At 34.3% G+C, this 23,580-nt stretch overlaps 1 protein-coding gene across 1 annotated transcript in view; it reads left to right on the top strand.

Moving 5' to 3' along the window:
• ADAMTS19 (ADAM metallopeptidase with thrombospondin type 1 motif 19) overlaps positions 1-23,580 on the top strand; it is a gene marked incomplete at its 5' end in the record, with an annotated part of 296,563 nt that overhangs the window by 101,676 nt on the left and 171,307 nt on the right. Inside the window, one exon of the mRNA XM_082457829.1 lies at positions 4,607-4,650. Within this exon, the coding sequence (XP_082313955.1) occupies positions 4,607-4,650 (44 nt within the window). The remainder of the gene's footprint in view (positions 1-4,606; positions 4,651-23,580) is intronic.

The raw sequence follows: 23,580 nt of genomic DNA, 5'->3' as shown, positions 1-23,580 counted from the left end.
GAAGAAAAAACTTTGTGGCTTTGCAAAGTGGGAACTGAAATGATTGTATACAGCCAGAACCCTTGGGTACCTACACCCTTAATAAAAGTTGGATCTGGTATAAAAGCTTTGCAAACAAGCGCAGGTTGTCAACAGGAAGCATTCTTTCTATCTCAGCCATGAACCCATGTTAGGAGAAAATGGCTCTTTTCGGTATTCATTACCATGAATATGATCCAACATTGAAGCAATTAGTGAAAGCATATGCAAAACTGCTGTGAAAGGGCCCTCTTTCAACTTTGACCTCACAAGGCAACCACAAATAAAGTACAACTAAATGAGTTCACAATAGGATTCCAAAACACAAAGTGACAACATATCCCACTGTAAGAGCCAAGAAGCATGAAAAAGAATATTTTAAAAGACTAACAGAGATTATAAAAAAAACATGTTCACATGATTAAAAACACAAATTTCAAAATGTGAGAGAAAGGTGTTTTGGAAAAAAGAGGTGATTTGAAATTTGAGGAAAATAAAACATATAAAAAATGTACTTAAATATCTCAATTTCAGAGTTGAAGATCAGAGTAGATGCAGCTGAAGAGAGCACTAATGGATTGGATGATAGATCTGAAGGATTCTCCCAGAAGGCTGCCTAAAGTGGTTAAGAGATGGAAATACAAAAGAGTGCTTGAGAGTTATTGACATCAGAGTGAGAAGAGCAAACATGTACCTAAAGGAGTTCTAGGAGAAGAGAGTAGAGAGAATGTGAGATGAATTAGATAAATAGATAATGGTTAGAATGTTTGTATGTTTGTGGATCTTCAAATTGAAAGACATACCAAGTACCAAAGAAGATAAATAAAAAACTCAGGACCTAGACACATCTTAGTGGGACTGCAGAACTACAAAGACAAAAAGAAATCTTAACATTAATCAGAAACAATGTTACATGTCAATTACATCCAATAAAAAATCAGAAACCAAATCAATGAAAGAAGAGCAAGGTGATTGCAGACTTCTATTTTTATAAATGCTAGAATAAAATGAAATAATATCTTCAATGTGCTGAGGGCTGATAAAGTCAACATACAATTCTACAGTCAGCTACTGTTCCATTACGAATGAATGCAAACTAATGAGAATTAAGGAAAGTGTCTGGGACAGTTTAGTATTCATAGGTCCTCACTGAAGGAGATACTGAAGGATGTACTTAAAGAATAACAATCTCTCTAGAAAGTAATGAAACAGAGATTACTGAGAAAAGAAATTGCCAAATATATAGGCAAATCTAAATGAGCACTAATGGTTTAGAAAAAACTGTCTAACTTGAGATTTTAAAAATTGAGATGGAATTACAGGAATGCCTTGGAGATATTGTAGGTTTGGTTCCAGACCACTGCAATAAAGCTAGTCACATGAATTTTTTGGCTTCCCAGTGCACATAAGAGTTATGTTTACAATATACTGTAGTCTATTAAATGTGCAAGAGCATTATGTCTAAAAAATTTTACATACCTTAATTTAAAAATACTTTATTGCTAAAAATGCTAACCATCCTCTGGGCCTTCACTGAGTCATAGTAGTAACATCAAAGATCATTTATCACAGATGACCATAACAAATATAATGATAGTAAAAAAGCTTGAAGTATTGTGAGAATTACCAGAATGTGACACAGAGACATGAATTGAATAAACGCTGTTGGAAGAAATGGCGCCGACAGACTTGCACAATGCAGAGTTGCCACAAACCTTCAATTTGCAAAAAATGCAGTATCTGCTAAGCACAATAAAACAAAGCACAGTAAAATGAGGTATGCCTCTATAGTGTCAGATAAAAATAACATGAAAGATTGAAGGAAGAGATTGGATTAAAAGTGTTTGATATCCTTGCCTTTTTCAAGAAGAGACCAGAGATACTGTTTAACTTGGAAGCATCTCAAGTGAATATGGTACACAGAATTATGTCCATGTTCTAATCTACAAAACCTGTGACTGTTATACAGCAAAAGGGACCTTGGAGGTGTGATTTTGTTAAGGATTATTGAGATTGGGAGATTATCTGGAATTATCTAGGGGATACTAATGTAATCACAGGGTGTGGGGAAAGAAGGAGGCAAGAGGGTCGGAGAAAGAGTGTGGTGATGAAAGTAAAGGTCAAAGTGATGCAGTTGTCAGCTTTGAAGATGGAAGGGGACTATGAGTCAAGAAATCCAGGCAGCCTCTAGAAGCTGGAAAAGGCAAGGAAGCAGATTCTGACCCAGAACTTCCAGAAGGAACAGAATCATGCTGACACCTTGGTTTTAGCCCAGCAAGTTCCATTTCAGACTTCTGATTTGGACACTGTAAGATGTGTTAAACTGCTAAATTTGTCGAAGTTGTTATAACAGCAATAGAAAACTAGTACAGCGTACTTTAAAATGTAGGAGTAACTGTAGATCAAACACGATCTAATGTTATTTTTCAAAACAGTAGCAGAAAAATGTGGAAAATAAAACTGCATAGGAACAAAGAAAAACAGAAGAAAAGGACAAAGGTATAACTTGGTAAATAGCAATCACAAAAAATAGAAAAATCCAAATATGTTAATTATAAAATATTAAATTCCCTTATAGAGATAGTATATAATGAGGTTTTACAATTTTAGTCATGTGCTATTTATAAGAGAATTAGAGGAAATGAAGGTGAAAGTAAAACAAAGGAAATATATGCCAAGCAAATATTAATGTTTTACTAATATATTAATATTTGTTAATGTCAGATACAATAGACTTTAACACAGAAAACATTAAAAGGGATGAGTAGGGTTTTACACAGTAATAAAAACAATAATTCAAAATAAATAATAAAAATTTAGAGAGAGCTTCAACATAAACAGCAAAAATTAGTAGGATCACAGGGAAACATCATCAAATTTATAACAATGGAATTTTAACAGTTCTTCCTTAGTAGCAGATGCAAAAATAAATTCAAAATTTCTCATTCTATTGAGCAACTGTATATCAGAGCTTGTTATAGCTAGATCTAATGAACATGTATAGCTTTGCTCCAAACTATTAGAGAATATACATTTTAAACGTGCACAGAATATTTATAAAACTATGCATAGAGTCATGGATTCTGCTGGATGAGCCAAGCAAGATATGAATTGAAAACTAACCATTGTAATTACCAATGTAGATGTCACTGGGGACATTGAAAGGAGTGTTACACTTAATTTTTAAAGTTATTTTTCGGGGCTTCCCTGGTGGCGCAGTGGTTAAGAATCCACCTGCCAATGCAGGGGACACGGGTTCGAGCCCTGGTCTGGGAAGATCCCACATGCCGCAGAGCAACTAAGCCCGTGTGCCACAATTACTGAGCCTGCGCTCTAGAGCCCACGAGCCACAACTACTGAGCCTGAGAGCCACAACTACTAAAGCCCGTGTGCCTAGAGCCCATGCTCCACAACAAGAGAAGCCACCGCAATGAGAAGACCACACGCCGCAACTAGAGAAAGCCCGTGCGCAGCAACGAAGACCCAACGTAGCCATAAATAAATAAATTAATTTAATTAAATTTTAAAAATTAAAGTTATTTTTCATTTCGGAATGGCATTCAGATGGCTATAATAGAGGAATAAAAATAGTTTTTTCCTTTCTCCTTCACACACAAATTGTTGTATTGTTTGTAATAGTAAAAATTCTATAGAACCTAAATACTCATTACTAAGAAATTGCTTAAATTATGGCACAGGAATAGAAGCAACAGCAACAACAAAAAAACAGCAAAAACATCAACTGATTTGAGAGCTTTCTATGTGCCTGGCATTGTTTTAAATGCCTTGTATGTGTTAACTCATTCAAACCACACAGAAAACCTATGTTTTAAATGTTTTATACATGTTAAATCATCTAAGCTGTACAATAAATCTATGTGGTAAATAGATATCATTATTACCTCTATTTTTTAGGTGAAGTGACTGAGGCACAAGAAGGTTAAGTAAATTCCCTAAGGTCACAAAGCTAGTAAAAGGTAGATAAAAAGTTCTGCTTTCATATAGTTTCCCTTTAAAGCTCATAACTAGTTAGGGAATGCTCTCCAAGATATGGTAGTTAAATAAAGAGAAAATTATAGAATTTTATTCACGGTAATATCCCACCTATGTAAAAATACTAATTTCCTCATGCCTTTATTAAAATTATCAGTCTGTTGCCAATCTTAAGATATAAAATGTTATGTTGTTTTAAATTGTATTTCTTACATTTAAATCTTCAATCTGGAAATTATTTTTATGTCATGTGAAGTAGGGATCTTAACAGTATTTTTCAAACAGAAAACCATGTCGTTATACCAGATATTTTTCTTGTAATAAAAAAATGAAATACTATAAAATTCAAAACAAGATGGAATTTTTATGAAATATTGTATATGAAATAGGACACAATGTTTCAGGATTGTATCAGGTAAAAATTATCATAACAATTTAATTCTCACATTTTCTTAGAATTAAAAATCAGTTAATCTTATTTTCAGTTTTATTAAATTCTTGGAGATAAAGAGTATGGGTCAATTATTCATTATAACTATTAAAAATGAGTCACATACTCTGTGGAAGAAACAATATTTTCTATTTTTCTTTCTAGGAAAGATTTCTGTGTACACAAAGATGAACCATGTGATACTGTTGGTAAGTGTACATAAAAATTTTTACAGTTTGGAGGAGACCTGGGGAACTTGAACACATCATTTGTTTAAATATAGAAAATTATTTGAAAGTGCTAGTTTGAATGAAACACTTTTAGAATGTCAGTGATATATATTTTCAACCTATATGTTTGTCACCACTTCAGTTATTAATGAAACAGCCTGAAGACATGTATGTACTATATATATAGTACTTGCATGTACTATATATTTCCCCCAGAAATATACCCATGGATTCAATAAAATTACATTATTATTCATAAACTGAGGCACAATATGTTAATGTCAGTAGGAGTGACCTTTTTCAGGCTAATGGATTTGTTTTTGAGTTATACATTTGAAGTTCTTTGCAGACTGTGAAAGAAAGTCCATCTAATTTGCCCGACAAATGAGGATTTTCTGTACATGAAGTAGCAAATTTTCTGTATTTTGTCCTGGATATCTAAAATCCCTAAAATGTAACCATGTAGCCAGTAGAATCCATGAACCACAGTTCTTAATTTTGAGAAAATGCCACATTAATGCTAATATAAATTCATGTATATAAATTTACCTATCTAAAAAGATAGAGAGCTAAAACTGTAGATAGATAAAATTATATAACTGTTTATATATATGTTTAGTCTTAAGACACTATATATATGTATAGTGTCTTTTGTTTTTTTATTTTTGGGCCGCGCTGCGCGGCATGTGGGATCTTAGTTTTCCGACCAGGGATCGAACCCGCGCCCCCTGCACTGGAAATGTGGAGTCTTAACCACTGGACCACCAGGGAAGTCCCTGTATAGTTTTAATAAGGTATTAGTATTGGGTTATTGGTAAGGTGCAGTTAAGAGTCATGATCTGGTTTTGATGTGTCATGTGGGGTTCATTACTATAGTGTAGTGAGTATTTTAACTTAACCATCGTTGAGGTGTTATTTATTCCTTGTGAGGCGAACAATAAAAAAGTGGCAAAAACAGAATAAATTAAGCACCACTGGTGCTTAAAAAAGTAATTCTAACTAGTTCTGTTAACTTACGTTCTCACCAGCCTCCTCAGATGACTAAATCTGAGATAATAAGTGGAAAATAGTTATAATAGTATGAAGCAGATGATGATGGAATCAAAGGAATGTTTGATTTAGAAGAGACTGTAAGAATAAAATGAGCTGGACACCTAAGGAAAAGCTGAATTGATTTAGGGATGATCTTCCTAATGTTAACTAACTTGCTTCCTGCAGTTTTGTTGTCTTCTTGCCTGAATCTTCAGAAATTAAATCTTGATATATAGCTTTAATCAACCTAACCATGGAAGCATTTGATTACCAATAAAGCTTGTCCCCAAATAATTACCTTTTCCTCTACTTAAACAACTATGTTGCCCCTAAAGCCTTCTCTTAATATAGACAGATCAACTTCTTGCCTTAGTAGAGCATCTGAGAGAAATCAGCAACTCGGGCAGTATCTTCCATAACTATGGACTCTCACCACCTCTTTACAGCATGGACTCGTGGACTAAGAAAGCAGTTACTGATGTGAGGCGAACCAATTTCTTTTTGACTGTGACTATGTTTTATATCTTGCTAAATCTGCTAATTGGAAATAGCATGCATATTCATGCTGTGAAACATTTTCTGGGTTGAAGCATATTTGAATAATGAGGTAGCTTGGTATATTTGGAATTATTAGTATAATTAGAATATGTATGGTTCGGTAGCAAAGTGGTGTAATCCATCCCCAGCTCTGTTCATCTTGTCCATTAAGAGCTTGATAAAAACTAGTTTTAAATATTATAGCATAGGATGTGGAAGGTCCAGTGTCCTTTCTGAGATCTCTCTGTGTTTCTGAGTGCTTAGATTCTCAAGGTCTTCTCTGGCATCACTAAATCCTAGTTTTCCCCTCTGTATTTTGTGGCATTTCTTTTTCTCATCCCAAATATGAGACAAGCATCTTTTTTCATATTTAGTCTTGAGCAGAGTAAAAATCTGAGATATTTCTTTAGGGGACATTAAATGAAAACCTCTAACAACCAAATCAGAAGAGTAGTCTCTTTATCCCAATCCCTGTCCCCACAAAAAAAATCTTCTTTTCACACGAACCATGCTTATGCCTAGAGACATAACACATTGGTAAGATTTATAAAGACATTTGTGTGAAATAGGCATGCGGTTGCCACCCTATCACTCATGCATCCACCACTGTGCAGCCGTGATGCCAGGTAGAAAAGGATACTCCTCTACAGTTGGGTCATGATTCGTCCAGGCCTATCAAAGGGATCGTTTCAAGACCTCAGGCCTAAACCAGTCAGCATATGGCATTGCTATGGTTGGGACATGCGACCTGTAACCTATGTCTGCCTTGTGAAGCTGAAGAAAGAAACATTTTTCATGGTTGAAGCTTGGTCATGTCTGTCCCCACTGCGTGTAAACAAGGAAGGATGCAACCATGATTACTGTAATCACAAAGGAAACTAGCCTTCAGATGAATCTGAATTCATACACTGCAGAATGGAGAGATGCAGGGTGCCTTTATCCTCAATGACATTGTTGAATTATGGCATCCTCCACACCTTGGACCCAGTCTAACCTTTAGGCTTCTGAATGTGTAAGCCAATAAATATCCTTATTATTTAAGCCAATTTAAAGTTCTCATTTCTGTAGCTTGCAGCCTAAGGCATAGATCTTCCCTGATACTCATATACTCTTTTATAAGAGAAGAAGAATATGGGGCAATATTAATAATATCCACTCTTATTAAGAGAGTGCTGATAAACTGCTCTGTGATTTGTCCCCCAAATTAAATAAGCATGTGTAGCCTACTGGTCATCTTAACACCTCTCAATCTCTAGCATAACAAAACAGAAGAGATTTAGAGCTTAAATCAATTGAATATCTATTGACACACATTTTTAAATCTCCTCTTGTAATATTATGGGTTGTTTTTTTGTCAGATGCTTAAATTCATGTATCCCTTCTTTCCTCTTTTATCTATTTCTGATGTGAAGTCAGTCCATTTCACGTTGGATACTATAGTGAAAATACTGAAAGAGAGGAAAGAAGTGGATTTAGTATTTATTAGTTTGGATAATATGGGCCTGAATGGTTACTTTACCATGAAAATTTCCCCTACTCTCCTACGTGTAGTGAGAGGGGAAAGACAGCAGTTAAAAGCTTTGAATTTAGGTTATTAATTTGAATTGTAAATGGAGAGAAATGCCTATATTTTAAAAGCAATGTAATACTTATACTGCGCATTGTAACTTGAGCAACACTTTCATGGACATTTTCTCATTTATTTTCTGAAACTCTCTAGTTTTGTTATCATTACTGCTTTACAGATGAAGGAAACGCTGAAACAGAGCAGAACATCAATTTTGAAGTCAGACATCTAGATTTAAATCAGTGCTCTGCTATTTATTACCTACATGAATGTGGACACATTATTTAACACCTTGAAAGTTTGAATTGCTCACCTATAAAGTAGAGCCTATGTTATTGACCTCACAAAGGCAGAGAGTTTTTAATTGGCACTCAGTAGGCACTAGTTTCTATCACATTCTTTTACTCCCTGCAGAGAAGTTGCACATTTGTCCAGCATCACTGTTAGTAAATGCCACATGGTGCTAACCTCTGCCTCAGATCTTACTATAATGAGAGGCAGCTTTCCTTTATAATATGATGCATTTGTTAATCGAGGACAATACAACTAGAAATCTGAAGGTGAGAAAAATATCTTTGAATGAAGTTTTAGAATAAAATTGTGTATATTAAAGTATATAAAGAAATAGCAAATATAAGTTTGGAAGTACCTTTACTTACCAGCATTTAAAAATTGAAACAATAGGATATTTTGCTTGTTTACTGATGCAAAAGGTATGTGCATTTTAAATGAGCCGGGCTGTATCAGTGCTATGGATTATAATAAATAAATGTTTCAGTTGATAAGTTATACTTATTTATTAAGCTTATGTTTGAAAAGCTGTTTAGAGGGTAAAAAGTAAAAGTTGTTTTACTACCTCCTCAAGCACATTCCTTCCTGTTGTTTTAGTTAGGCAGATTAGTAGGTAGGTATATAGATACTGGGATGAAAAAAATGCTATTAAATGTTTTAATCAGCAAAATATCAATTCTCAAACATATGTGTGTTCACCTTTTAACATTCCTGAAATTGAGATTAATTTTGTAATCAGTGGCCTATTAGAATTGTGTCATAGTTTCAGTCAAAGTTTTTTAACCTTAGGTTTGGATGAACTATGGTGCTATCCTTAAATTGAAAGAGAAATAAAGTATAATTCCAGATGTAAGTCCCAACTATTACTACTGGTATTGCTAGTGAAGTTGCCTTACTTTCTGTGGCAGGCAGAATAATGGGCCCCGAAGATGTTCATGTCCTAATGGACCTGGAACCTGGGAATATGTTAGGTTACATAGCAAAGAGAAATGAAGTTTGCAGGTGGAACTAAGGCTCCTAGTCAACTGACTTTAAAATAGGGAGATTATCCTAGGAAGTCTGGTATGCCCAATGTAATCACAAGTGTCCTCAAAAGGGGGAGAGGGAGGCAGAAAAGCTCAGAGCTGGAGAGAGATATGATTACTGAAGAAAGGCACAGAGAGATGTGATGTGAGAAGGATTCAACTTGTCATTACTGGTTTTGAGGATGGAGTCAGGGAGCCCCAGGTGAAGAAATATCTAGAACATGGAAAAAGCAAGGAAACAGATTCTCCACTAGAGCCTTCAGAGGGAGCACAGGCAGCCTCATGATACATTGATTTTAGCCAGTGGGAGCTGGGTCAAACTTCTAATGTAGGGAATTGTAAGATAACAAGTTTGGGTGTTTTAAGCCACTAAATTTGTGATATTTTTGATAACAGCAACCATAGAAAAGCAATATACTTTCCAATAATTAATTACTCCCTCCCATAACTTACGGAGAAGGAGTAAGGAAACATGGTATTCTTAAATCTTTAGACTGTGGGTTCAAAAATTCTGTCTCAGTAGTTTTAAGAACTGGTGAAGGGTTTGGGATTAGATAAAACACTAAAATTTGGATCTGTTATATAAATATATATAAGGAGCAACGAACTGGGGCTATGCTAACAAACATGATTAATTACAGTTGGCCATTTCTAGCTGAGAGACTAGACAAAAAAAGAACCTATATCATCCAGTAACAATCTACGAAATCTAATCAGTCCTTTAAAATCTTTCCAAGAAAATGCCAAACCCTGATGACTTCACAGATGATTTCTACTAAAATTCCAGAAAACAGATCATTCCAATATTATACAAGCTATTTTAGAGAATAGAAAAAGGTGAATTCAAACCATATAAATTTCTTACCATATTCTAAAGCAGACAGTGTAAGAAGGAAAAATAATAAGCCATTCTCACTCAGGAAATAAAAGAAAGAATTCTAAATCAAATATTAGCAGATATTATCTCACAATGTATTTTTTAAATAACCAAGTAGGGTTATTTTATTTGAGATTTATTCTGGAAATACAGGGGTAGTTTAACATTAGAACATCTTAAAATGTAACTCTGTAATCCAATTAAAGATAAAAACCATATGATCATCACAATGGATAAAGAAAATATCTTTCAGGCAATTCAAAACTCTTGGCAAAATAGGACAGAGTAGGAACTTTATTAACCAGGTTAAAGATATTTACAAAAAATATATGAATGTATTTTTTTAAATAGTGGAGCATTAAAAGCATCACTTTTGAAATCAGAAACAAGGACAGGACTCTATTTTCACTATTTCTGTTCAATGGTGCATTGGAACTTTTAGGCCTTAAAATGATGTGGACGTTATGATTGTCTACATTGAAAAAAATAGAGAATATGGAATTAATTGTTTAAATTAATGGAAGAGTTAGGTGGTTAGATAGCAAATCAATATTGAATAACCAATGGCATTTTATATGCCAGCAATTGGCAGTGACACATTTTATTTAAAAATTCTTTGAAATATATTAAAAAATACACAAAAAATAAAATTATTTGGAATATATAATATAATAACAAATATCTAAAACATATGGAGAAAATTATTGAGCTATCTTGAAATTCAGTGAAGAAGACCTGACTCAATGAAAAGATAAAGTGTATTTACGGTCTGAAAGACTAAAGATGATGCAAATATCTATTTCCCTCAAATTGATCTGTTGCTACAACATATTTCTTTAAAAATTTTAACGAATTTTGGAGGAAAATTGAAAGGCTGATTCTAAATGTTATATGGAGGAGCATAGGCCTAAGAATTGCCAAGAGACTAGTGAAGAAAGAATATGGAGAGGAAATCTTCTCTATTAGGTATCAAGATATGGTCTATAATAAATAGGACAATGCAGTTGCACATATTTGGGAAATGAACACTGGAAAAGGAGGAACATGATATTAAGATAGACATTCGGATGGAAAAAAGTTGAAACGAATTCCATATGGTTTAAATTTTTTTAATTTAGAAAAGAAAATATAAAAATATAATTTTATTTTTGAGGTAGAGACAAATTTCTGAAAAAGGACACAAAAAATGTTAATCATGAAGGAAATGCTTAATGAATTCAACTATATTTATATTGAAAAGTTCTATCATAAGATATCATATTGACAGTAGAGGAAGAAACCAAGCTTCTCTCAGGGAGAACACACCATATCTCATGGATTTTTTAAGGTGCCTTCATTGTCATTAATTTTAAGATATGCCATTATTTTACGTTTCTTTTTTCTAAAGAAAAAATATGATGAATTCTAATTGTAAGACATTATTTTAAGATGTATCACAATGTGAAATAATGTGAATCTTGGAATTAGTGTTCTATAATAATTGCAACACATGTAACCAACAAAGTATCAGAACCCAGAGTATAAAAACAACTTCTCTGGGACTTCTCTGGTGGCGCAGTTGTTAAGAATCTGCCTGCCAATGCAGGGGACACGGATTTGAGCCCTGGTCCGGGAAGATCCCACATGCCGCAGAGCAAATAAGCCTGCGTGCCACAACTACTGAACCTGTGCTCTAGAGCCCGTGAACTACAACTACTGAGCCTGCGAGCCACAACTGCTGAGCCCGTGCGCCACAACTACTAAAACCCACACACTATAGAGCCCGTGCTCTGCAACAAGAGAAGCCACCGCAATGAGAAGCCCGGGCACCACAACAAAGAGTAGCCCCTGCTCACCGCAACAAGAGAAAGCCCGTACGCAGCTACAAAGACCCAACACAGCCAAAAATAAATTTAAAAAAAACAAAAAAAACCCCCCAACTTCCCTAAATCAGTAAGAAATAAACAAGCAGATAGACATGCTAAATACAGTGTCCCCCTTATCCGAGGTTTCGCTTTCTGCGGTTTCAGTTACTTCAGTCATCCAAGGTCTGAAATAATAAATGGAAAATATCAGAAATAAACAATTTGGAAGTTTCAAACTGCACACCATTCTGAGTAGCGTGATGAAATCTCCCACCACCTTGTTCTGTCCCACCTGGGACCTCAATCATTCCTTCCTCCAGTGTTAGCCACTTATTAGCCAGCTTGGTTATCAGGTCGACTGCTGAAGTATTGTGGTGCCTGTGTTCAAGTAACCCTCATTTCACTTAATAACCAACCCCAGAGCACAAGAGTTGTGATGCTGCCAATATGGATATGCCAAAGAGAAGCCATTAAGTGCTTCCTTTAAGTGAAAAGGTGAAAGTTCTGGACTTGATAAGAACAGAAAGAAATCATATGCTGAGGTTGCTAAGATCTCCAGTAAGAACAAGTCTTGTATCCATGAAATTGTGAAGAAGGAAAAAGAAATTCATACTTGTTTTGCTGTCGCACCTCAAGCTGCTAAAGTTATGGCCACAGAGCATAATAAAAGCTTAGTTAAGATGGAAAACGCATTAAATTTGTGCAATGAGATGTTTGAGAGAGAGAGAGATCACATGTTCATAAGTTTTATTACAGGGTATTGTTATAATTGTTCTTATTATTGTTAATGTGTTACAGTGCCTAATTTATAAATTAAACCTTATCATAGGTACATATGTATAGGGAAAAACATAGTATATATAGGGTTTGGTACTATTTGTGATTTCAGGCATCCACTGGGTGTCTAGAACATATCCCTGATGGATAAGGGGGGTACTAATGTAGGGCAGAAACGTTAACCACCATTTTTAGAAGAGAATACATCAAGGGTGAATTTTTTTAAAACGAAAAGATATCAACCTCATTAGTAACAAGGGAAATACACATTCAGATTAAAAGATTTCTACCAATGAGACTGATAAAATTAAAAGTCTGACATTATCAAGTGGCGGGAAGAATGTGAATCTATGGAACACTTTTATGCTTCTGGAAGGAACATAAATTGGTATAACCACTCTAGAAAACGTTTGGCAGTATCTACTAAAACTGGCATATATATAACCTGTGACCATTAATTCCATTCTTAAGCATATACCTAAGATAATCCTATGTGCACTAAAGACATGTAACAGAACATTAGTAGTCATCAATCAAGAGTACATTAATTGATCAGTGTTTGATGAATGAACAAACCACAGTGTGTATGTGTCGTGTTTAACTGGAAAATATCACCTGGTGGGAGAGCATAGAGGTGATAAGGTATAAAGCCTCAAACTTTGAAGAATTTCAACATTTTCATTTTCAGTTAGAGGATGAGAATTCAGCAGGTGAGCCTGAGAAGATACATTTACCCTAGAAATGTAAACATGCAAACATAAGTTATCAAAGTCTAAAGTTAAGCTTGTTTCTCTCTCTCAGGAATACATGGTGCTTAGAACACTTCACACACCCTGCCTTGATTGTAAGGTATTATCATTTTTAAGAATTTCATTTAATTTTTAAAACTCACAAGATGTTGTTATGGTTTTCTGTAGACAGTGCTTAATTAGCCTTGCTCACATATTTATAATTTTATTAGTTCTTCATTCTTTCTTACAACTCAGATCTTTCTTCTGACCATTTTCTCTTGCTGACTGAAATGATATTAGAATTAGAATTTCCTTTAGGAAAGATGTGCTGGTCGCAAGCCTTTAAAGTTTTGTTAGGCTTAAAATGTTTTAATTTCATTCTCATTCTTGAGAGGTATTTTAACTGAGTGTAGAAGCCTAATATTCTGGGTACATTGTTTTGTTTTGTTTTGTTTCAGCACATCGTAGATCTAGTTCACCTGCCTTCTGGCATCCATTGTTGCTGTTGAGAAATCAGCTATCAGTCTGAACTCTTTTTAATGTGATCTACCTGGGCTCTCTATTCTGTTTCATTGATCTATGTATCTGTTTTTATGCCAGTACCATACTGTTTTGATTACTATAGCTTTGTAATATAGTTTGAAATCAGGCCGTGTGAAACCTCCAGCTTTGCTCTTCTTTCTTAAGATTGCTGTGGCTATTCAGGGTCTTTTGTGGTTTCATATAAATTTTCAGACTGTTTGTTCTAGTTCTGTGAAAAATGCTATGGGCATTTTGATAGGGATTCCATTAACTCTGTAGATTGCTTTGGGTAGTGTGGACATTTTAATAATATTCTTCCAATCCATGAGCACAGTATATCTTTCTGTTTGTTTGTATCATCTTCAATATCATTCCTCAATGTCTTGTAGTTTTCAGAGTACAGATCTTTCACCTCTTTGGTTAAATTTGCTTCTAGTTATTTTATTCTTTCTGATGAGATTGTAAATAGGATTGTTTTCTTCATTTCTCTTTCTGATAGTTTGTTATTAGTGTATATAAATACAACAGATTTCTGTATGTTAATTTTGTATCCTGCAACTTTACTGAATTCATTTACTAGTTCTAATAGTGTTTTGATGAGGTCTTTAGGGTTTTCTATATCTAATAGCATGTCATCTGCAAATAAGGACAGTTTTACATCTTCCTTTCCAATTTGGATGACAGGTGCTGCCTTTGTCTCAGCGTGGTGGCTAAAGCTGAATACCTTTGGATTTTAGTTTGGCAAGTGCCCACAGGCAGCCAAGCACATTAGTGCCAGTTCCGAACTCTGCATTTCTCCTTTCTTTTTCTTTAGGCTCATGGGAGTATTTTCCTCACTGGTATACAGAGCCTTGCATTTAAGAAGATTTTTTGCTATTTTTATTACAGCATTTGTATGCTAGAAGTGGAAGTCCAAGAAAAAACTTTTAAAGCATTATTGTATATATTCTTATACATGCTACAGTTACACTTGGTCACATAAGTCCACTTCTCGCACTGGCACTGATTTGGAGAATTGGTGTTAAAAACAAACAGCAGTGAGAAGTCATGAATTTGTTTTATATTTTTGCAAATCTCTTTATATCTGGCTCGTAGAAGACAGCAGGGATCTTATATCTGCTTCTGCATGTAAGGTGTTGGTATTTGTTATTTTGCTTTAAGTGTATGAGGAAAATCTGACCTCATAAATATGTGTAGTTGGAAATTGGATGAGTATTTTCAGATTATTGTGAATATTCTTATTGAAAGTATACTAAAACTCAGTGGTATTGTCTTAGTGGTTAGTGGATTGTAGCAATGTAGAATCTGAATGCATATCAGTAATCATTTATACTCCGTTACATTAATATCTGTTGGTGTATCTCACACTTTAAGTGGATGTTTTAACTATGGATAGCATTTTAGAGAATCATTGATTGGTCAGTTGGAAAATATTGGTTCACTGTATTAGGCAGATCTTCTATATGTTGACACATTTCACTATACAATATATATATATAAATCATATTTGTCAGTATCACCATCTGTCTCATCAGAAAAATTCCTTAAGTTTTGGGAAGCTTCCAAGTGTACAGTAGCAGATGAAAGTTTCCCAATATTCTAATTTTAGTTGAAAGCTTGAATTTTATTATTGGCAAAAAAAACCCAAAAAACAAACCTACCATCAGTTGGTTTCTTTGGAGTGACAGATTCACTTTGTTCATTTTTGGGCGTCAGCCATATTCTCAAATCTGAATAAACTTTGTTTGTCTGTCAGACATTCTTTCAAGTAAAAATGGTGTTCAACGAAAAGCACAAGGAGTTCAGCTCAGAACTCAAACAATCTCACAGTAGTTTTCTTAGAGACAACATGTTTTTTTAGTCTGTGGCAGAAATGCTTTATCCATGCTTCCTTTCTGTTACATAAAATATTAAAAAATACATATACTCAGGAGTTCAGATTTAATAAAATTAATACATATTACTGCTTCATCTAGGACATATCAAAGTGAAATTGCCATTTTCCCCCTGGGAGTGAATATCAGTGAAAAATAAAATGACTGACAGTGAAGGCAGTTTTACCTCCCATTGCTTTTGCACCATCAGTGCAAATGTTGACAGTTTTGACTCTGTGGGTCTCTTCAAAAGATCTTAGGAGACCCACTGAAGAGGTGTTACGGAAGCCCAGGATTCTGCAGAACACTCTGTGAAATTCTGCCATAACCTGGCAGTGATTGATAATCAATGGTGATAGTCGTTGTTCACGTGTGTGTGTGTTTCATGAAACCTTTTAAGGACTTTATAGTATAGAAAATTGATAGATACTTAGAGCTGGCAAAGGTACGTGTTGGATCAGTATGAGTTTCCAGCTATGAATATTTTTTAATACATGTTGATAGGAGAAGCTGTGCATTCTTTACCACCAGATTTCCAATTCAGGGATGCTTTAACTCTCTCTGCGTTCTATTGCTTCATTATTATTAATAAACCTTCTGTCTTTCATCAGGTTGGGATGATGGTTTATTCTTCTGTGCACTTCTGAATAATTCTGATTTTCTGTACATGCAAATTGTTAAACAGGCATACAGGCCACCTATGAAGCAACTGCCAAATAAGAAATATGTTCAGAGACTAAAACATACTTAAATAACCCTTTTATGTTAACACTGTACATGTGAGAATCTCCAGACACTTCCCTTTCCAAACACCAGTATGTTCTCCAAACCACATTTTAGCAGAAGTAACCATTTTTATTGGATAGGGAGAAGAGGTCAAGCCAATTTCTGTCAAGTAGCTTAATTTTCATTAAACAGCAGTCATGGCATTTTCTCTTACATTGTGGTACCTGAAGAACAGAGAATTTCAGAGACTGAAAATACTTAAAGAAATTACTGAGATCATCTCTCTACTTTAATACCCTTTTGGTTAGAACTATATTTTTTCTACCAAAAAAATCATATTAGTTTAATGTTCAATATTTTGAAACTTGTAATTCTTTGGGCTAGGCAAACAATGAAGTTAACCTTTATTATATAAATCTTTCTAAATGAATTGGTACTGTAATTAAGTCTTCAAGGGAGTTCAGATACATTTATTAGGGATGATATTGGGGGTCCTTGCCCATTCAGTCTAGTGGGACATATAATTTAGAGATTATCAAATATCTTAAAGAATGCATCAGCATTAAATGTAAATAATTTTATATAAACAAGTGCCAGGTTCAGGTACCCACAAGTCATCATATTTGTGTGAGATAGGTTTTCATGAAGTGCTGCTCAGTTTTTAATGTAGATGTTCTGAGAAATGCAAATGGAATATATTCAGTGTGGTAGACAGAATACTAAAGATGACACTCCTAAGATTCCTGTACCCTGGTTATTCAGTCAATCACTAATCTAGGTACTGCTCTGCTGGAAGGGATTTTGCAGATGTAATTACAGTCCCTCCGTTAAACTTGAGATATGGAGATCTAACCTTAACAGTCTCCCTTCAAAAAACAGAGGCAAGGAACTGAATTGTGCCAGCACCCTCAATGCGTTTGGAAGCCAGTACTTCCCCAGAGCCTTTAGGTAAGAGTCCAGCCTGGATGACGTCTTGATTTTGGCCTTGTGAGACCCTCAGCAGAGTTAAGCCGTCCCAGACTTCTGACCTGTAGAACTGTGCAGTAATAAATGGGGGTTACTTTCAGTCACTGCATTACTTAAGTAATTCGTTATGCAGCAATAGGAAACTAATGCATTCAGACTCAAGGATGCATATTATTATACATCAATTGGGGGTTTATAAACGGAAAGAAAATGAGGCCATCTTAGATGAAAATACAGTTTATGGCCCTCTGGGAAAGCAGAATAAGAAAAAAGAAAATGTTTGTTAAAGAATAGAAGTTAAGGGAGAGATTCAAAGAGATTTTCACTTATCATACCCGATGGGACAGTAGAAAAGTGATAGCATTTCAAGAGGATTTTGTAAGGATTTACTACATTCCTATAATCTTTGCAAGTTCTCCACATGTAATATTTCTTTTCCCTTGTCTCATTAGTGATGAACAAAAGCACACTAATATCATATGCATCTGAACACTTGCCCTGTGGAGCAGGAAAAAAGGGGTGGGGAAAACTGGCATCAAAGGAGGTAAATTGGGTGGTACCAGCTTGGAATATAAGAAAATGCACCAATCTTCGGGCCTCCAGCGAAGAAAATAAGAAAACCCAAGGCAGTCAGACTGGGCCGGGGCATGACTCTAGCTTTGCAATATAAAGGCCTGTTATTTCATCTATTGGTAATAATTCACACTAAGACACTTTGAAAAGTTAAAGGAGGCATCATTAGTAATTATGCTTGGACAAAAGCATAAAACGGATGCCCCAGGCAAAATAGCTGTATCGTCACTCTATTATTAATGAACATGTTTGAGACATAGTTTTACATATTAGTCAGAATTACAAATTATACCTTAAAAAGTACGTATTTCAGAAATCTTAAGCTATAACTATTATTTTGGTAACTTAGATATTTAATTATTTAATCCCCCAGTAATAATAATTAAACTTACTAGAAATCAACATATGAGAATTTGCTGCATATATTGGAAGCTGGTTTCACACCATATTTCTCAACCTTGCTTTTCTTCAATCCAGATAGCCACAAAGCATTGGTTATTGGTACATTATAATGGTCTGAGTCTCAGATATATCAGATATAAAAAGGATGATAATCCTCATCATGTTCTAAATGCTGATATCTGAAAGGTCTGGAAACATACTTAGAAGATTATATGATCTGTGCTTCTTTATTTGTCCTTCTTACTCAATTTTTATTGGTTCATTTCAGATGATCTTCCTTCCACTTCTCTGTCTCCCTCTTTATTTTTTTCATTTATTCAATTTTCTCTAATATTTTGGAGCACCTACTCTGTGCCCCAAAGTGTATTAGGTTCTAGATGCTAAGGATAGAATAGTGACTAAATGAAACTATTTATACATTCTTTTAAATCTTTTCCTTCTTGCTATTCTTTTGTTATTCTTGCCTAGGTAACTTTAAAAAAAAAATCCCATTTGTCTTCCTTTTATTCTGAGCCAGCTTTCTCTCCACAGTTAGATTATCATGACTTTCAAGCATAAATGTATTGGTACATGTCTCCTAAGTTTTGAGAAGTCTTAGTACTTTTTAAAAAATCTGCATATCATCTATCATCAAATTTTAATAATCTTTTTATGATCAGAAGATCCTGTCTTGATCACAGTAAAAATTTTTCTATATCATTAATTTTCTTCAATAAGAGTATTGAAGAAAATTGATACCTTATACATCATTTTTTTCTTTTTGTTTAGTTATTAGTATGTAATAATATTAAGGTAACCTGTGTTATTTTAATGCAAATGGTTAGTAGGTCACTTCTGTTACGGTATATAGAGTATTATCAATTATTACATGGCAAAAATGCAGAAACTGTATAAACTCATACAGAAGAAAGTGCTTTTCCAGATATTACAAAGGTTTACGTCTTTAATACTTAAATAATCTAGTGATGCAGCAAAGTTGTCACTTTGCGTTTGCCATAGTCTCCCCAGTTCTGGTCTTTAAGTGGTTGGAATGGTAATGACCCTAGAAAATATTGAGATTATTGAGATGCTTCATTTACATTGTAAAAATAATAAAATTCCATTGGTAATTATCTTTAAATTACAAGATGCTGGTTTTTACTGGGGTTTTTTTTGTTTTTTGCAGAGAAGAAACTATCTGTTTAAGGTACTATCTAGTACTTTAAGGTACTATCTAGTTTAAGGTACACTGGAGTAAACACACTCCACCCTTCTCTTTCATTTAATGCAGCTATTAAACATGGGAGAATGGAACAGCTATTTGAGGATTTTAAAAAGTAAATAGTAGCATGCAGATTGGGAAGAAGACAAGAATTTGAAGTACCACCAAACCAGCAGTGAGTTTATTATTTTTCTCTCTCTCTCCTGGACTCAGCATAGCCCAAACTTGAATGTGGTTATTAGGGCATGTATAGAGAAGCTCTAGGGAATACCTCTAGTTTAAATCAAGGAAGAGAAAGGTCCCTTAATGCTTAGAGAAAGCAGGGGAAATCCCCCTTTAAGAAAAGTTTCTACATTCTCTCCTGGCCTGCCTGCCAAGCAATCCTGTGATAGTGGCAGTGGGGACAACAGTGACAGCAGTAGGAGTCATAAAAATCTGAGGTGAACCTTCCTCTCTGATCTGCAGAGCTTTTATTCCAAAAGGGCAAGGTGAACTCCATTGCTTTTTGTCTCTGTCCTCCTATTACTCAGACCTAGAAGCAGATACAGTCATAAAAAGTACACGGCTTAGTGAGATAACTAGAGCCCAGACTCTCTGGAAGCAGGACTGAAATGAGAACCACAGGGACATGGAAGGTACCAGAGAGATAATGGAGAGGGAGGAGCTAGAGAAAGTAACCCCATAAAATTGTTTATCAACTCCTTTGCTCAACTCCAAGTTGTGTATGCGTGAATATGACCCTAAAATTTCTTTGAGAAATGAGCTACTAAGCCATTGAACTACCTCGGTCCCAGACTGGTCCCTTGGTGACAAACACATAGGATCGATGTGAATATCAATTTGAAAATTGACAGTGAAAATTTGACAATGAAACTGAAAGCTCATAGAAGCTTTGAAAGTTTGGAACGTACATCCTGAACCCAACTAGGTTGATTTTATGCTAAAAAAAAAAGAGTCAGCATTCTTTGTAGGATTTAAGTAAGACTGAGAGTGTTCTAATATATTCTTCAAAATGTCTAGGATACAATATAAAATTACACCCTCTGTAAAGACATAAGAACATCTCAATTTGCATGGGAAAATACACTCAACAGATTCCCACTCTGAAATGGCAAAGATTTTGGAATTATCTGACAAAGACCAAAATATCAATTATAAAGATATCCCAACTAGTAAGTGCAAGCATTCCTGAAATGAATGGAAGGATAGAAAGTTTCAGCAAATAAATAGAATATATAAAGAAAACCCAAATGTAAATATTAGAATTAAGGAAAGAATAACCAAAATAAAAATTTCTCTGGATATACTGAATAGAATAGAGATGACAGAGGAAAAAGTCAGTGAACTTAACGATAGATCAGAAGAAAGTATTTAATATGAACACCACAGAGAAAAAAGAAGATTAGGAAAAATATGAACAGAGTCTCAGGGATCTGTGGGAAAAATCAAAGCAGTTGTCATGGGTTCCAGAAGTCGACAAAAGGAGAGAAGACATATGACTGAAGACTTCTCAAATTTGGCAAAAGATTTAAATCATCAGATTCAAGAAGGCAAGTAAACTCCAAACAAGAAATACTTGAAGCCAGAGATATCATAATCAAAACTGAGAGCTACAGACAAAGAAAAAATGACATGGAAAAACAACCTGTTATTTTTAGGGGAACGGTGATTCTAACAACAGTAAATTTCTCATGGCAAACCATACAAGCCAGAAGGATAGCACACCTTTTTGAACTACTGAAAGAAAGGATTGTCAGTGAAGATGGAGGTGAAATAAGGGCATTCTCACATGAAGAAAGACTAATTTATAACCAAAAGAGCTTCTTTAAAGGCTGATAATTTTTGCAGATTTTAGTGTGTTCAAATGTATTGTTTTAGAATTTCCAAGTAGAAGGCTATTTCTTTGTTGTTCTTCCTCCATTTATCGCTGTTCAGACTCTACCCATTCATCAGAACCCTGATTAATGTACACTTTTGACTTCCTGGATCGTCTCTCACTCTACCATGCATGAACCTGGTGGACTTCAGAATACTTTTCTTATAACTTGCATTCCATTCACTCCCTCTCCTTCTAATCTCTTTGTGGTCAAAGATCTTCCTCAATACTTGTCTGTGTCCTCAGCATCTAGTATAGTGATTGAGCGTCCCAGGTGCTCAGTCTATGTATTTCTGAATAGAAATGAATTCTTGATAGGAAAATCATACCTTTCCTTGGTTTATAATAAAAGCAAGGCTGAGCTTATCTTGTTTTGGCTCTTGGCTACTAGTGTATATCTTATTAGACACTGGCCAGAACATAAATCAGACACTTAATATTTCTATTTTGGCAAGACATGTTGTAGGGATAAGACTGGGATACATTATTCTTAAGGAATTATTATGAAAAGTGGTTATTCTTAAGATATTTTTCTTCTCAAGATCCTTTACTGTTAAAGCTTTAATTTAATTAGAATATTGTTTATATTAGAAAATATTTTAATGGTGCTATTAAACACTGTATGAATGTTAAAATATGCTGAGTATAACTTTGGGAAACAAAAACCATCTTAATTTAAAAAACTCCCCGAGGTCCTCCTTGTAGTTTTTAAGAGTTGTTCTCACTATAAGCATCTGGAAGTACAGCTTGTGCTCACTATACACTTATACAGCATTGTCAGTGAACCGTTAATACTTGTTGAGCATCTATTCTGTGCCGTAGATTTTTTTATTATGTCACCTCCTTTAACCTTTCAAGAGTTCTCTATCATAAAGGATTGTTACCTCATTTTACAAATAAGAAAGCTAAGTTTAATGGTTAATGGTTAACATGTTTCAGATAGGCCATCATATGCTTAAAATATGTTATCTAAATTAATTAGCATTCCTAAGAAAAATGACTTATTTCTCAATTTTACTGTTGGGAAAACTGAGGCTTAGAAAACAGAACTAACTTTACCATGATCACAAAGCTAAAATTCGAGGCTTGGACTCAAACCCTAGAGTACTTGACATAGAGCCTCAATTCCTAAGATTTTATCCTTTGCATTTTGCCTTTTTTATGTATACTTAATACAGAAAACAGGTTATGAAAAATTTATTATTGAATTTCAATCAAGATTTTAGAAAACACAAAATCGTTTTTGAGAAAAATTTTCACCATCTTGTTTACTATCAACTGCCTCAGTGTATAGACCTAAAAAAAAGTGATCTTAAAAATGGCATCTAGAGTTGGAACCACTTGTCCCTAAGTACACATATGTTTTATTTGATGGATTATGTCAAAGCACTATATTAAACTTAATATTTTAAATATTGGTAGTTGAGATTTAAGAATATCAGGTATTTGTAATTGTGTTGTAATTATAATTATATTCTTTAGATTTCTCCAGTTTATAGAATTATTTATTTCCTTCACTTGAATGAAAAACACTGATCATACTGAGTAGAAAGCAAGTTATGAACAGTAACAAAATGATTAAAATTTGGCAAGGTGAAAAAAAATGTGTCAAAGTGTTTCAAAGTTTGAGTTGGTTTGTAGTCATACATAAAGGCATGCTGTCATTGATTTTACTAGTATACTAAAAAAGCAATTTATACAGCTTTTTAGTAGCATGATATTTTTAGTTTTAATTGTCCCTGATTAATGCCTTCAGGATATGATTACGTTATGACATTATAAAAATGCGTTAGCCAAAATTCCTGATTTATATGCAATCAGAACACTTTAAAATTTTTCCAGCTGTATCCTTAAACTTACTTCACAAAAATCTTTAACTGTGTTTCATCTTACCTCTTTTTTAAAGTCATGACAGTTTTTTAATCTCCAAGGCAGATGAAATCATTAAACCTAGTTTTTTTTGCTTATGAGCAAAGTTATATATAAAGCCTAAGAACTCTGATTTATCGTTTTTAAAATTAACATAGCAATGAGAAGACCAGTTTTCAGCCATGTTTGTGGTCGACTGCACAGTAAAGTTTTCATTAC

Source organism: Balaenoptera physalus, assembly GCF_965194825.1.
Source record: "Balaenoptera physalus genome assembly, chromosome: 3".
NCBI lineage: Eukaryota > Metazoa > Chordata > Mammalia > Artiodactyla > Balaenopteridae > Balaenoptera > Balaenoptera physalus.
This window is presented reverse-complemented; position numbering and strand designations above follow the sequence as displayed.